The following is a 15,352-nucleotide window of genomic DNA, read 5'->3' on the forward strand; positions in this document are numbered from 1 at the left end:
GAGCGAAGCCGTATCAGACAAGTTGGCCGTTCAATTGCTGAGTGAGAACTCAAGTCAAGAAGCTCTCAATGTCGAAGCCCCATGTGAAAAAAAGATACATGTACAATGTACCTCAATCTGCATCTTGCCCCACAATAACCCAAAGAAGACTAGCCCCATCAAGCCCTAGCGACCACCCGCACACATTTTCTCGCGCGCCTCCAAAATGCGATTTTCTGCTTCCCCTTCACAACTTCCAACCACCAAAAAAATCACCAAGATACCCCCGAACTTGCCCTTAAACAACCTGCCTTCATAACTAAGAAGATATGGGGGGCAAGACTAACAAGGCCGGCTATTTCGACAAGCTCAAGGGCTTGCTCGAGGAATATGCCTCCATCTTCATCGTTGAGATTGACAATGTCAGCTCTCAGCAGATGCACGAGATCCGACAGGCTCTCCGGAACAAGGGTGTTGTCCTGATGGGCAAGAACACCATGGTACGGCACCTCGCGATGCGAATTGATTATTTTTGAGATGGTTATTCTAATGCTTTGACAGGTCCGCCGAGCTCTGAAGACCTTCATCGCCGACTCCCCCGAGTACGAGCGTCTCCTCCCCCACGTCAAGGGCAACGTCGGTTTCGTCTTCACCAACGAGGACCTCAAGGAGATCCGAGACGTCATCCTCTCCAACAAGGTCGCCGCCCCCGCCCGTGCTGGTGCCGTCGCCCCCGTCGATGTCTGGGTCCCCGCTGGCAACACTGGTATGGAACCCGGCAAGACCTCTTTCTTCCAGGCCCTCGGTGTCCCCACCAAGATTGCCCGTGGTACCATTGAAATCACCACCGATCTCAAGCTCGTCGAGGCTCAGTCCAAGGTCGGCCCCTCCGAGGCCACCCTCCTCAACATGCTCAACATCTCGCCCTTCACCTACGGTATGGGCATCTCCCAGGTCTACGACCAGGGTCAGAGCTTCCCTCCCAGCGTTCTCGACATTGGTGAGGAGCAGCTCCTCAAGACTCTGGCTTCTGCCATCACCACCATTGCCACCATCTCGCTGGCTCTGAACTTCCCCACCCTGCCCTCGGTCATGCACTCTCTTGTCAACAGCTACAAGAAGGTTCTCGCTGTTGCCGTCTCCACCGAGTACAGCTGGCCCGAGATTGAGCAGCTCAAGGACCGCATCGCCAACCCTGACGCTTACGCCTCTGCTGCCCCCGTTGCCGCTGCCGACTCTGGTGCTGCCGCTGCTGAGGAGAAGAAGGACGAGTCCGAGGAGGAGGAGGAGGAGGATGAGGGCTTCGGTGGTCTCTTGTATGTGCCCACAACTTACAACGGAAACACAACCGCTAACAATTTCGCAGTGACTAAATGTAGCCACATCATGATGATGTACGGCCGGAATTCAGGACTTTGGTTGGGATTACGACTCATGGATCTTAAAAATGGGGTACATAGATCGTCTGCTGGTCAATTGAACCTGTCGGGACGGTTACGAAACGAACATGGAAGTCCACAAATATGATGTGACGACCTAGCATCTCGGATATGAAACATGCACCACGTTACCGATGGAGTGGTTTTGCCCAAAAGGTTAGTCAACAGCCCCACGCGTTTCCTTTCACTTATACCCCCCCTCCCGGATGATTATACAAATGATCAAGAGCTTTTTAACCCTGACATCTCGTGATGACACACATCAACACCTTATGACGGACGTTTCTAAAAATCATGTGTTTTGACAACTGCTTTTGAGGGGTATCATGGCTAACAGTCAAGCATTACAGGTCTCCGCGTTTTTGCCTTTGCCCTTCATCTTACATGGTGTGATGCCCGTATCATTTCCCTATTTAAATACCCTCCAATCACCCCGTCCCGGCCTGTCCCGTATGCTGCCCTACCCCAGCCGACTCTGTGGGATGATCTAGTATTCTCCGAGCCGTATCTATCGCCCGACCCGGGAGACCTGCCAGTCTCGCGACCTTGAGGGCGTGGCTCTGGCGGTTAATGCCTCTCCGTAGCTTGTGATTGTAGACAAACCCTCCCTGTCCGTCCTCGTCCACGTCGGTGCAATACGTCTGCACCGTGCCCCCGTCCGGGGAGCACAAGCCCTCGGCCGCGGCCAGGTCAGCAACGCCGTGAAAGTGTGTAGCAAAGAGGGTCCGGCATTGGTTGATGGTTGCCAGGTGATGCAGGCACGCATAGGAGACAGCCGTGCCATCCTCCGGCGTCGTGCCTCGGCCGATCTCATCCATGATGACGAATGATCGTGGTGTGGCCTGCTTGAGGATGTGAGCCGTCTCCAGCATCTCAACCATGAAGGTGCTCTGGTCTCGGTAGAGGTTGTCCGCCGAGCCCACGCGGCTGAAGATGGCGTCTACAACCCCTATCTCGGCGTATGACGCTGGGACATAGCAACCGATCTGCGCCAGGATGGTGATGAGTGCGTTCTGGCGGAGAAAGGTGCTCTTGCCAGCCATGTTTGGTCCCGTGATGAGCCAGACACGCCCGTCCTTGGACGACCCTACAAGACAGTCGTTCCGAACAAAGTTCCGGCCCTGCTCAAAGAGACCTCCCTCGACGGTGGGGTGTCGACCTCCGACGATGGTGTGACTAGTCGTGTTGTTGAGGGACGGTCGCACGAGATGCTGCTCGCGAGCGAGCTTGGCGAATGCCGTGGCTATGTCGAGCTCATCGAGGACGGCGGCGTTGCGGCGAAGCTTGACGAGATTGCGGACGACGTGCTCACGGAGTGAGTAGAAGACGGCCTGCTCCTCGGCGCGGATCTGCATGCGCACCTGGTCGAGTCGTTGGCCAAGATGTGTCCATTCGGTGAGGTGAAAGGATCGTGTAGAGCGGCTGGACGAGAGGGGTCGCACGTCAACGAGATTGCGTGCGTCTTTGCCCTTGATATGGGCGATGTGCCCGAGGCCAGGAGTCCACTTGAGGGACAGGCTAGGGGCACCGAGGCGTTCGCGGAGTGTCTCATTGAGCGTAACCTTTTCCTGGCGCAAAGCTGTCAGTTCAGAATGGAGTCGCTTCAAGGTAGGACTGGCAGCGGGCTTCATAATCCAGTTATCGTCGTCTTCAGCATAATACTCCCGGACACTTGTGGGCCGCTTCCGCTTGCCCTTGGGGAGCACGGCAGCATCGTCATGTGAACCTTCGCTGTTAACAATATCCTCAGCCAGGGCGATCATCTGGCTGGCCTCAGAGTCTTGTGCCTCATGCTGCTGGACCACACCCTCTTCGTCAATCGCCTCCTTGATGCGGCGAGCAAGCTTCAGGGGCTGGGGGAGGCTAATCCGGGCAGTCAAGGAAGCAAAGCAGTCGAGGTTGGAATCGCTCGGGAGGGCACGGTCTAGGAGCGCAACAATGTCCCTGGTAGCATGGATGGTGTTGGCCAAGCCCAAGAGGTCGTCGGCGTCACCGCGGCCAAGTGTGAACTTTTGGACCAGGCGCTGAGAGTCATAACTCCTACGCAGCAAAAGGACTACAGAGTCACGGAGGTCCTCGTCGGCGATGAAGCGAGCGACGAGGTCCTGTCTACCAGTGATGACATCGAGCGAGGTCGACGGCGCGCTGAGCCACTCGTTGAGCAGGCGGGCACCGCTCTTGGTGACGGTGCGTCGTATGGCATGGAGTAGACTGCCCCGGAAAGCACCATCGCGGATAGTCTGTCTTATCTCAAGGGCCCGAAGACTGTTTCTGTCGATGGCCATGGTGTGCATATTCTCCTGCCTAAGCGGGGGCTGCAATTTCATGCTCATGCCCTGCAGACGATCCTTGACATAGCTGAGGAGGGCACCCGCAGCGCACACCTCCGCGGGGGAAAAGGCAGCGGCCTCAGAAGCAGATAGGGCAGACTCGAGCATGGGCGCCCAGCCGTTGGGGCTGAGTAGGGAGTCATCAGGCCGGGGCGCATAGGTGATAATGTGACGGTCCTCAGCGAGGAGAGCAAAGATGCCATGGTCCGTATCAGACTGCAATTCCTGGTCGAGGACGAGCTCGCGCGGGCAGAGTCGGGAAAGGATCGCCGGCAAGGATGCAAGATTGGTTTGCTGAGTGCAAAAGTGGCCGGTCGAGAGATCGAGCCATGCCAGGCCGAGTGGCACGGCGTCGTCGCACGGCTGGGCGTCCCCAACGTCCGGGCCAACACCTGACGGGAGGGGGTGGGCTGATGCCGTATCGGATGCGGATTCATGGCCCGGGAGCCCGTCCATCTGATTCGGCACTCGGCCGATATCGATCGCTAGAACATAGTTGCTTGCGTACGGGTCCATAAAGTTTTCATCGATGAGAGTGCCTGGAGTGATGATACGGGCGACTCTGCGGTCGTGCATCAGCCCGCCAGACTTGACCTTGTCTGTGGGTGAGTTGGGGAACTCTTCGGCGATGGCGACATGACGGTTGAGATCTTGGACGAGAATTTTGAGGAATCGATCCAGCTGGAAGAAGGGGAACCCGGCCTGCAAGACAGATGATGATGATGAGATATGGTGCCAGGGGGTCAAGTATCGATGAGATGGATGGTAGCAATGAACTCACCATGGGCACAGGACCGGCATTGGTCTTCTTTGAGGCAACCTTGAGATTGAGCAAGGGTCCGTACTCGTCTGCATGCTCAAAGTACAGCTCATAGAAGCCTCCTACACGAGTTAACAGGACGCAGTTGTCGAAACGGTCCATGTTCTGGCGCGCCTGGAGCACCACGGTAGGGTACGCCGGGGGGTCCTGGGGGAGCGACGGGAGCGGCAACGGGCTGACAGCATCCTGGGGCTCGGTGGGTGACGTTGACGACGCTGGCGGAGGCGGCGTGGGCTGAATGAGACCCTGAGGCAAATCAGACAGCCTTATGGTGGTGGTCTTCTTGCCCCTGACCTGGAGGAGAAGATGGGGAGATGGTGGAGGTAGTAATGGGCGGATGGAGAGGCCATGGTAGGCTTGAAGGAGGGATGTAAGAGGCGGCAGCTCAAGGAGACGATGAGAGCTATGGTGATGATGACGACGATAACGACCATGGTCAGCACGAGCACGGGCATTAGCAGCAACAGCTATAGTAGTGACAGCAGGTCGACTAGCAACGGCAGCGGCAGCAGCAGTAGCACGATCTGAAGCAACGGCGGGCGCCAGCAGGGGCATCGAATCAAGAGTAGCAGAAACAGAAACATGGGCAGAAACGGGTTTAGAGGCAGATGACGATGCCAGGGGCCGCAGATGGCGGATACCGGATCCCGGGGACACCATGCGGCCGGAACATGGAGATGAGATGGGCTGTTGTCTTGTGTTTTGCGAGGGTAAGGGTAGAAGAGTCGAAAGACGGCTTGGTGCGCTGTTGATGGTGTTGTGGTGTTGTGTTCCTGTCTCGGATAGAGGGGCTCGGGGAATATCCACCACCAAATGTAGTTACCCTCTGCTCGGAGTTTTGAGGCGACACAGATACGATGGACAAGAGATCTGGCGTTGGTTAGGTAGTTAGACAAGCCTCGACTGGCTGTCAAGAGGAGGAACCTGAAAAGTGGGTGTATGATGTGCCGATATGGTGACACTGGGCGAGATGTGGTGAGGATCGGAGGATGGATCACGCAGGCTCACGCAGCCCTCACGCAAGGCCAATGTATGGAGATCAAGAGTAGTCTGTGCGAAAAAACACCCGAGACGAAACAAGCGGCAAAGAATTGATGAATTGATCAAGCTGTGTGTGGTCTCTGGCGGTAGGGATTGGACCGTTGATGGCCCGGCACGGCGCGACTGGCGCCGAAACGTGGAACGAAAAAGCAAACCAAAAAGTGGTTCCCGATATAGAAACCAAGTAAAATCCGGGTTACAACGCGTGGTTCCGAGGGGGTGTCCGAACGAGTTTGGAAGCGAGACGGCAGATTCTGTCGCATAGTCGTGCTTTTTTTTGTGGTTTGTGTGTGGGGAAGATTGAGGAGATGGGAGTCGAGTCGAGTCACAGACGAGAGAGAGGTCTCAGAAGGAACACGGGAATGCATCACAAGCAAGAGCACAACTTGGGCAGGTGCAAGCAACATGAGCACAACACACACAACACATGCACAAGTACAGCGTTGACAACAATGACAGCTGTCAATATTATTCTAGACTGATAACATCATTAAAGAAGAAGAAAAAAAAAGAAGCAAAAACAATATACACAGAAAATACAACAAAAAGAAATGAAAAATCAACAACCACAACAACTCCAAAATCCAGTCGGACCTAGATTAAACAGATCATCATTCAACGCGCCAGAGCCTGTGGGCGAACAGCACATGGAGCGGGAAGAATGGGCCCATGGAGGCGCCGCCAACGAGAGTAATCCGGGTCTTCGCGAACAACGTGTGAGAACGACCCAGTTAAGAGACAAAATCTAGCGTCCCTCGAACGACACCGAAAACCTTGGTCCATGCGACTCCCCCGGGCGCAATGAGATTTGATGAATGGGTGGAATGGATGGGATGGGCGGCAGCTCCGGCATCTCTACAGGGCTCTCTGCCACTGTAAGCCAACACCACGGCAGCTGGCAACGGTCGGGCTCCCTCTGGAGAGACTTGACGGACGGGATGGAACCTAGGAGGCCTGCTCTGCCCGGCCCAGTGGCGCCATCGCTACCGAAAGATTCCCGTCCATTCCTGTGGGAGACAACGAGATTGGAAGGGAGACACCGTGAGCCCTGGAGATTGGGGGCGGTCATGGAAAAAGCAGGGAAATACAGTGCGAGCTGTCAAGTGAGGTGCACTGGGATCCCCGACCGTCTCTGTCTCTCCATCTGTCGAAACGCGGCTCTAGGCGAAAAAAAGAAAAATGTACAGGACCAAGATACGCGCCCGGTCGCCTTCCAAATCTTCCATGCGTCGTGGTCCCATGCCGGCGTCATCATCATCCTCTACCAGCACCAGATGGCCTCGAAACCTCCCCTTCCCCTCCCCAGACCTGCGAGCACCCCAGCTCCCGTTGGCGTCCCGTGTCTTGACCGGTGTGCGGGCGCCCGGGCGGTAAGGCGGAGAGAGCCTAGAGGCCAGCCCAAGTGAATCAGGGCCCCATCTTGAGAGCTCTATCTGGCGACGGGCAGGGCTTCAGGCAGGGCTCCAGGCAGGATAGATGACGGGAACCCATCGTTCAAGGCGGCCCAACGTAGCAGTCGGCAAACTCCCCTTACCGCCTGGGGATCCATTTCTGGGTAGAAGGATGAACTAGAAGGGCAAGGCGAGCAGAGAGGTGACCAACAAGAGACCAGGGAAAACCAGATTTCTTGCCGTAGCAGCATCGAAGCAGTCATGCCAGGCATGGAGACGAGGGCCGGATCGGAGCAACAGAGGGAGAAGCGACGGGGCAATGTACGACTATAGCTGAGAACAACACGACTGGAGCTCGATCGATACATCACGGCATAACCCAAGACAACACATGAGAGGGCACGGGAAATCAGATCCAACGCTCAACTCCAGACCCCACGAGCCAGGGAACCCCCTTGGGACGGGTCGGCGATACTCTGCCACCTACGCAACCCTCAACGCCCGGGCCTCTGTTGGCCAGCTCAACGCCGCAAGTGAGTGCCAGGTCGCAAGCTAAACTCCGAGTTGTTCTCACGGCCTCAACATCTGGTGGTGCTGGTCAACGGCCATCTTGCTCGTTCCTCATCCCATGAATCGCGTACAAACGGGCTAGGATGGGACGGCATACCTCCAGATTGGGCGTGACCGCACCCCGGCGCCGCCAATGAGCACCTGCCGACCAGCTGCTGAGGTGCTGCTGGCATAAGCATATCTGACGGCACTCAATGCCACCCAGTGCCACTCGCCCAGGCCGCGGGGTCGGCGTGGGCCGATTCTCGAGAGCCTCAGCCCATTCTGGGCCCGCTGCCACACGACGTCGCCAGACCCCCTGCGCAAACCCTCGGCCGGATCTGTCGATTTTGACCACCCGCTCGACTCGGAGTAATCCTAGCTATATATCCCCTTTGTGCGCGATGCTGTCCCAGGAGACGCCTACTTTTGCGCTCTTGTTGATGCTTACACACAACATTCTCAGCAATTCCACTTCATAAAGCCCCCCGGCAAGCTATCAATCGGCATCCCCACAGTCACCACTTACACGCCCTCGGTCCCGATATCGCCAACCACCACTCATCCGACCGACAAAATAACGCGAGATAAAACATCCCAGATTCGGCCGACAAGAGACGAGAAAAAGAGGAACGAGACCCTTGCCAAGCACAAACCCACACTCAACACCAAACACCCCCAGTCGGCACACGGTCCGTCACCCGGAAGAGTGCCCTGAGAACAACATCCCAGAGATCCTCCTACATATATATACTCGATCCCCAGTCCAAGCCCAGGCGCCCTATGGCGGCTATGATGTCGTCTGTCAACCCCTTCACACCGGTGACCCCCCCACCGGAAAGCCACGCCTTTCCTAAACCTCCTATCCAAAGGCCCTACCAGAACAACCTCAAGCGCAAAGCATCGATGCAAGAACCCTTCAGCGGCCTAGCCGGCCTCAACGGCCTCAACAGCCCCTCGATGATGGCTCCTCCTCCCGCCCCGACCTCACAGCCCAAGATGTCCTCATCACCCAACCTCAGCTCCGGCGGAAGCCCCGGCCCCAGCGACCCAAAGGACTCTCCTCCTCTTCCCAACGTTGCCGGTGCAAACCTCGATCCCAAGTACCTCGCCATGGTCTCTCGCATTGCCGCCTACTACCAGCAGAGGTGCCAAGCAGTGGCCAACTACCAACAACAACGATGCCAGGCATGGGCCAATATGCACCGGCAAAGGTGCCAAGATATGATGCAAGCCTCCATGCTCGTGGTCGCTTGGTACGTTAGGGATCGTATCCAGCGCAGGCGACGACGGGAGAAGCGCCGCTTCCGATCAGGCTTGAGGCGCAGGACCAACCAGAACAAGATCGCCCGCACAGAAGTTGTCCGCCGCTGGGTCAAGCAGATCCCCGAGGAGCCAGAGTCACCCAACAACCCCGTCACTGTCGATCTCGCCGACCGGGCCGAGGCCGAGTTCTCCATGGACCGTGACCCTCAGCCCGACAAGGACGCCAAGCTGTTTGAGATGGCCGATAACCTCATCAAGAGCCAATACAAGAAGATTGAGGTGCCCATCATGGGCGTGCTCAACTTTGACGACAGTGACAACGACAGTGAGAGTGATCTGGATGAGCCAGAGCAGTTCGACGAGATGGAAGAAGATGAAGAGGGAGAAGGAGAAGACGAATACTACGAAGTAGAGGATGATGATCTGTACGATGATGAAGACGACATAGAATTCACAGGAGACGGCGGATCCGAGGTGGTTCACCACGGCACTGGCTCTGGTAGCCGAAACAACGACCTGAGCGAATCCTCAGGATGAACTACCTTTCAATCCCAAAGGCTTGAAACATTTTAGCCCTATTTTCAGGGCGAGGTGGGATACCTCTTTAATGACGACGACAAAGACTACAAAACATCGGCAACAAACTCCAACCATGATGGACACATTCGGGCATTGGTTTCGGAACGGCGCAAATCTGCAGGCGGGTGATGGTCCAGACACGAACTTACTGGAGTCAAGAGCATCTCACTTTTTTTTATATGGCATACATACATCGATGATACCTTTTTCTGGCACGGGATATTTTGGGTCTGCTGTTGCTGTTGTTTTCCTTGGGCAGGGTTGCTCACCTGGCTTATTGTGGCTCGGCCAGGCGAGCAAACGTACGTACTACATCAAACCTCTACACTGTAAATGAAAGATATTTTCATCCGCATACACGCCAGACTACTTTTGGACATGAGGGATATTAGATCCCGTTGACCGTTTCGTTTCATGTATAAAAAGAATTACCCGTTGAGGAAAGATGAGTGACAACGTCAGTGAGAGTGAGAGTGACGGCTCAGGGACCAGGGCCGCAGGCTGCGCAACCGCGGCTGAGTAGTTTCAGATGGACTGGCGGTGGCACATTCACGCAATCGAATGGCTCAGCAAGAGGAGATGAGAATTTCGCTTGAAACGGGAGGACGGCGTTTGTGCGTACTGTACGGAGCGGCCGGGTGAGGAACAGGTCATGACGGGGCGGGCATCGTTCGATGGTTAGGGCTGCCTGTGGGTGCCTCTATTTTACCCAGACCTCTCCCGAATGGCCGGATGAGAAGACGGGAGTGAGAGGAGAGAGGAAGGAGATGACAGCGTTAAATAAGCCGGGTCTACCTGTGTCGAGGGTCCATTGATGGGGGTGAAAGGAAGGGAGGGACTGTGGCTGGGCCTGGCTCCTCCTCTGAGTTTTCTCATGCTGCAGGGCAGGTTAGATCTGAAGCATCTCTGTAAGATGCCCGACCGTTGAGAAAGTGACTTTCTTCGGGTATGAACGGAGGAGGATATGATGAGGCTGGGACTCACGCTGAGATGGACCCGGTATGGCTGTTAGTCTGCAGCAGAGCTCGGGGAGGCTGCCTGACTAACAACCTCGGTCTAATCTCCTACGTTCCTTCTACATCTCTCATACAAGCAATGGGCCTCATTACCAATCTAACTCAATCTGAGCCAGGTGTATCCGATGGTACGGCTCATGTGTCGTGCAGGAACAGAGTTTCCAGGCAGGACGGAAACTGCCAAGTGGACAGCCACAGAGTTTCCAGAAGGAGCAAGAGAAGTAGATTCCAACCTTGATTTAACTCTGGGCAGGTCTCGTGAGATCTGATTTCAATTCTTCCACTTCACTATCCTTGAATGCTACCCTCTTTGTCACCGTCATCCCATCCTCGTCGTCTACTTTGGGCCGGATCCCAAGTACTATGATACGCCTTAGGTCCTACATCAGCATCCCTTTACTGTCCTGACTCTGATTTCTACATACGCCTCTTTAACGGCATCGATATCCCATCACGATTCAACATGAGGTATGTTCGTCTTCCATCATGGTTCACGTCTGCATCAAACGACACACCAGCCCCGCACGCCACGACGCTTTCCCCAACCCTTTGGCGGCCCAGAGTTCATGGTCCAAAAGTTAGCGGGCCCGCTCCCCCAGGACGGGCATTGTCATAGCGCTCGAGCTCCAGCAAGTGCCTGGTCCCCCTGCACTGAAGGCGGCAATGGGTGTGCCAACTGGGGCGGTGTTCTGTTCTGGGCGATTTCCCCCGCTTCTCAGCTTGGCGTGTGAGGGCAGCATGTCAGAATAAAGCGTGCATTGTGTTAGGATGTATTGGTGGCTGTGTGTCTGACCTTTATGTCTGGTGTGGCTATTGGTGGCACAGCTAAGCTGCCGCGTGTGGAAGGAAGCTCAGGAGCTCACTTGACCACTAACTGTAGCTGCGAGACGGGAGCTTAACTGAGCTTCTCGCGTCTCACATCCTTCAATCCCGCATCAACAACAACAACATTGAGTTCATCAATTCAACCATATAAACATTGCTTCTTCCTCTCCGATCGCGCTCAATCTTCCCTCGCAAGCGCTCATTCCAGTCCCTCACTCAGCTTGACGTCATCATCGTCAAGCGTCGCTCACCACAGCTCGATAGTACCAACGATACCCCCTCCGATCATCCGCTCTCGGTCCCGGCGGCGTGTCCTCGACATTCTCCTTCGCCCGAAAGCCAGCAGCAGCATCAGCTCTCGGCAAGGCTTCGCCGCTTCTCGAATCGATCTGCTCCTCCTGCTCCAGGTCACCCGCTCGACTTCGATACTATGGGTGGAGGCGGCGAGCTCAAGGGCCATGGCTCTTCCTACCCCGTCTTCGCCGAGCGGCCCGTCGGCGTGCCAAAGACGAGCATTCTCAAGGGCCGCATTGAACCGTTCTATAAGTCAGGACAGTACTATAAGGTGAACCTGCAGGCGTATGTCATCCATCCTCTTTTGGCGTATGGCGGACGAACTAACTCTAGTCATGCAGGAACATGTACAATGCCAGGTACTCGGGTAAGCCTCACGTTCAACTCTCGGTCTGGGATGCACCAGATCTCTCTCGCCCAACCTTTGATGAGGCTGTGCGACACGAATTCAAAGAGACTCACACTGGTACCTCGTTTGGTCCATCATGGTCCACCCATTGGTTCAAGGTGGTGCTGCGCATCCCTGACGACATTAAGAACGAGGAGCTTATTGAGCTTCACTGGGATGCCAGCAACGAGGGTACCATTTGGACCGAAGACGGTGTCCCGATCCAAGGTCTCACCGGTAGCGGAGAACGCATCGAATGGATCATCCCCGACTCGTTCCGCGACGGCGAGGAGCACACCATCTATATTGAGATGGCTTGCAACGGCATGTTTGGAAATGCTCCTAACGGTACCACCACCATTGCACCGCCGGATCCTAACAGGCGATTCAATCTCTCCAAGGCCGACATTGTCGCCATCAACGTTCCGGCTCGCAAGCTCCATATAGATATGTGGGAGCTTGGCGATGCTGCTCGGGAGCTCCCCGAGAACTCGGCTGAACAGAACCATGCTCTCTCGGTCGCCATGAAGATCATCAACACCTTTGAGGTGAACAACCAGGAGTCTATCCTCAAGTGTCGTGAGATCGCCCGAGAGATCCTTGGTCCTGATGTCGACTCTCACAAGGTGTATGAGGTGGGCAAGGAGCCCGTCGTCTTTGGAATTGGCCACTGCCATATTGACAGCTGCTGGCTCTGGCCCTGGGCCGAGACGAGGCGCAAGGTTGTCCGCTCCTGGACGAACCAGTGCGATCTCATGGATCGTTACCCAGAGGCTACCTTTGCCTGCTCACAGGCGCAGCAGTACAAGTGGCTCAAGCAAGATTATCCTGCAGCGTACGAACGAGTCAAGCGCAAGGTCAAGGAGGGCCAGTTCAACCCCATCGGCGGCAGCTGGGTTGAGCACGACACCAACATGCCTAGCGGCGAATCACTTGTTCGTCAGTTCTTCTACGGCCAACGATTCTTCGAGGCCGAGTTTGGTTCCCGATGCCGAACCTTCTGGCTTCCCGACACGTTCGGATACTCGAGCCAACTCCCCCAACTGTGCCGCCTGGCCGGCATGGATCGCTTCATGACCCAGAAGCTGAGCTGGAACAATATCAATAACTTTCCTCACACTACCTTCATGTGGGTGAGTCCCGATGGAAGTCAGGTCATTTGCCACATGCCCCCTTCCGAAACTTATACCGCCAATGCCGACTTTGGTGATTTGAAGAGGAGCATCACCAACCACAAGACCATGTGCGTCGATAGCTCATCTCTGCTTGTCTTTGGCAAGGGTGATGGTGGCGGTGGCCCTACCTGGCAGCACTTTGAGAAGCTCCGACGATGTGCTGGCATCAGCAACACTGTTGGTGGCATTCCCAAGCTCAAGCTTGGTGCGACAGTTGACGACTTCTTTGATCGCCTCAACCACAAGGCGAGTGAGTTTCCTACCTGGTACGGCGAGCTCTACTTTGAGCTTCATCGCGGCACCTATACCACTCAGGCGAACAACAAGTTCTACAACCGCAAGGCCGAGGTCCTGCTGCGAGACCTTGAGCAACTAGCCACGGTTGCGTCGCTTAAGAACAAGTCGTACAAATACCCAACAAAGGACCTGGATGATATGTGGGAGGCAGTCCTACTCTGCCAGTTCCACGACTGTCTTCCGGGAAGCAGCATTGAGATGTGCTACGACGACTCTGATAAGGTAAGAAGTCATGTCTGGTTAAAAGAGATATATACTAACTTTTCTAGGTCTATGCTGAAGTCTTTGAGACTGGCAAGCGTCTACTGAAGGAATTGTACGACTCCCTTGCCGTATCTGAGGACGTCACCAGCTCTCTTCGCGAGTCGGTGGCCATCAACACTCTTCCTTGGCACCGAAAGGAACTGGTCGAGATCTCCAAGTCTGAGGTGGGTATTGCATGCGGCGATGGTCAGTTGTTGGCTCTCCGCACGTTTAAGACACAGGAGGACATGCCAGCTGTCACTGTCATGGAGAAGTCGCCAGATATATTTGTCTTGCAAAACAACCAGCTTCGCGTTGTTGTCGAGGATGGTGTCATTACATCCCTTCACGACATTGTCAACGACCGCGAGGTCATCGAGAAAGGCGGCAAGGCCAACAAGTTTGTTATCTTTGACGATATTCCACTCTACTGGCAAGCATGGGATGTAGAGGTCTACCACCTCGACGCTCGCCGACAGGTTGAATATGGCAGGACCAAGATCTTTGAGCAGAAGCCTCATCGCGTGACCTTGGTCACTGATATCAAGATCAGCAAGGACAGCTCTATCAAGTCTTACATCACCCTCTCGGCGGCTCTAGATGGACAGCCCTCTCAGATTGACTGCTCAGCCGAGGTCGACTGGCATGAGGATTCCAAGTTCCTCAAGGTCGAATTCCCTGTCGACATTGTCAACACCGAAGCCTCGTACGAGACAGCCTTTAGCATCACCAAGAGGCCAACTCACTACAACACAAGCTGGGACATGGCCAAGTTTGAGGTGTGCTGCCACAAGTTTGCCGATCTCTCCGAGAGCAACTATGGTGTGTCGATCCTCAACGACAGCAAGTACGGGTTCGCGACGGCGGGCAAGACGATGCGTCTGTCACTCCTTCGTTCCCCCAAGGCCCCCGATGCCAATGCCGATATGGGACAACATTCCATCAGATGGGCCATTCTCCCCCACAAGGGCAGTCTATCGTCGACCACCGTCAAGGCTGCGTACGCTCTGAACAACCCCCTGAAGCCTCTTTCAGCCTCACAGGCCGCCATCAAGAGCATCTCCGGTGCACCAATCAAACTGGTGAACACTGATGAATCTGATTCACTTGTTCTGGACACCATCAAGCGAGGACATGATGACGAAGATGTCAGCCGTGACGATGGTCTGCGCGTCAACAAAGGTCAGAGTATCATATGCCGTGTATACGAGTCTCTGGGTGGACGCAGCCGCGGCATCATTCAGACGTCGTTTGACGTCAAGCGGGTCACCAAGACCAATATCCTGGAAGATGAGTTGGAAGAGATCCATTACTCTGGTGGCAAGATACCCATTGAGTTGCGACCATTCGAGGTTGCAACCTACAAGCTCGAGTTGTAGGATGACGAGGAGCTTGAATGCAATTGTCCGCCCTCGAACATTCCCGTGTTTTTCGGTATTTGATAGTGTTGTTTTGAATGAAGTTAGTTAAGTTAGTTGCGGTTTACTGCTGAGTTGGGGTTATGCTGGAGGCTATGAGTCTCTGGTAGAGTATCAAGACAGATTGACAAGGATACGACACCGAGACGGTCTAGGATGGACACAGAGACAGGACAGAGAACAGAGCAAAACTTGTTTGAGCAGCAATAAATGCATCTATGATTCCAATTCCCTAAACGCCGTTTCCTTGATAAGTACCTGGTAAGTAAATAAACATGGTGGTCAGGCTAAGAATAGACAAG

The 15,352-nt window shown here is 55.0% G+C and overlaps 4 protein-coding genes across 4 annotated transcripts; 3 read left to right on the forward strand and 1 right to left on the reverse strand.

Annotated features, from left to right (window-relative positions):
- The first annotated feature begins 252 nt into the window (after positions 1 to 252).
- NECHADRAFT_100074 (60S acidic ribosomal protein P0) lies at positions 253 to 1,871 on the forward strand. Its single transcript, XM_003051668.1, has 4 exons — positions 253 to 479; positions 541 to 1,295; positions 1,346 to 1,574; positions 1,769 to 1,871. Exons 1-3 carry the CDS (start codon positions 309 to 311, stop codon positions 1,350 to 1,352), a joined length of 933 nt encoding a protein of 310 aa, XP_003051714.1. The 5' UTR covers positions 253 to 308; the 3' UTR covers positions 1,353 to 1,574; positions 1,769 to 1,871.
- NECHADRAFT_39060 (uncharacterized protein) lies at positions 1,847 to 5,123 on the reverse strand (the record flags this gene model as incomplete). Its single annotated transcript, XM_003052111.1, has 3 exons — positions 1,847 to 4,450; positions 4,530 to 4,743; positions 4,783 to 5,123. The coding sequence occupies 3 exons, from the start codon at positions 5,121 to 5,123 to the stop codon at positions 1,847 to 1,849; spliced, it is 3,159 nt and encodes a 1,052-aa protein (XP_003052157.1).
- Positions 5,124 to 8,304: 3,181 nt separating this feature from the next.
- NECHADRAFT_100075 (uncharacterized protein) lies at positions 8,305 to 9,747 on the forward strand. The gene has a single exon (XM_003051669.1). It carries the CDS (start codon positions 8,333 to 8,335, stop codon positions 9,350 to 9,352), a length of 1,020 nt encoding a protein of 339 aa, XP_003051715.1. The 5' UTR covers positions 8,305 to 8,332; the 3' UTR covers positions 9,353 to 9,747.
- A 1,637-nt stretch (positions 9,748 to 11,384) lies between these two features.
- NECHADRAFT_123325 (glycoside hydrolase family 38) lies at positions 11,385 to 15,271 on the forward strand. The gene is made up of 3 exons (XM_003051670.1): positions 11,385 to 11,814; positions 11,871 to 13,611; positions 13,659 to 15,271. The coding sequence occupies exons 1-3, from the start codon at positions 11,666 to 11,668 to the stop codon at positions 15,009 to 15,011; spliced, it is 3,243 nt and encodes a 1,080-aa protein (XP_003051716.1). The 5' UTR covers positions 11,385 to 11,665; the 3' UTR covers positions 15,012 to 15,271.
- Positions 15,272 to 15,352: the final 81 nt, after the last annotated feature.

Source organism: Fusarium vanettenii (genome assembly GCF_000151355.1).
Source record: "Fusarium vanettenii 77-13-4 chromosome 4 genomic scaffold NECHAsca_3_chr4_2_0, whole genome shotgun sequence".
NCBI lineage: Eukaryota > Fungi > Ascomycota > Sordariomycetes > Hypocreales > Nectriaceae > Fusarium > Fusarium vanettenii.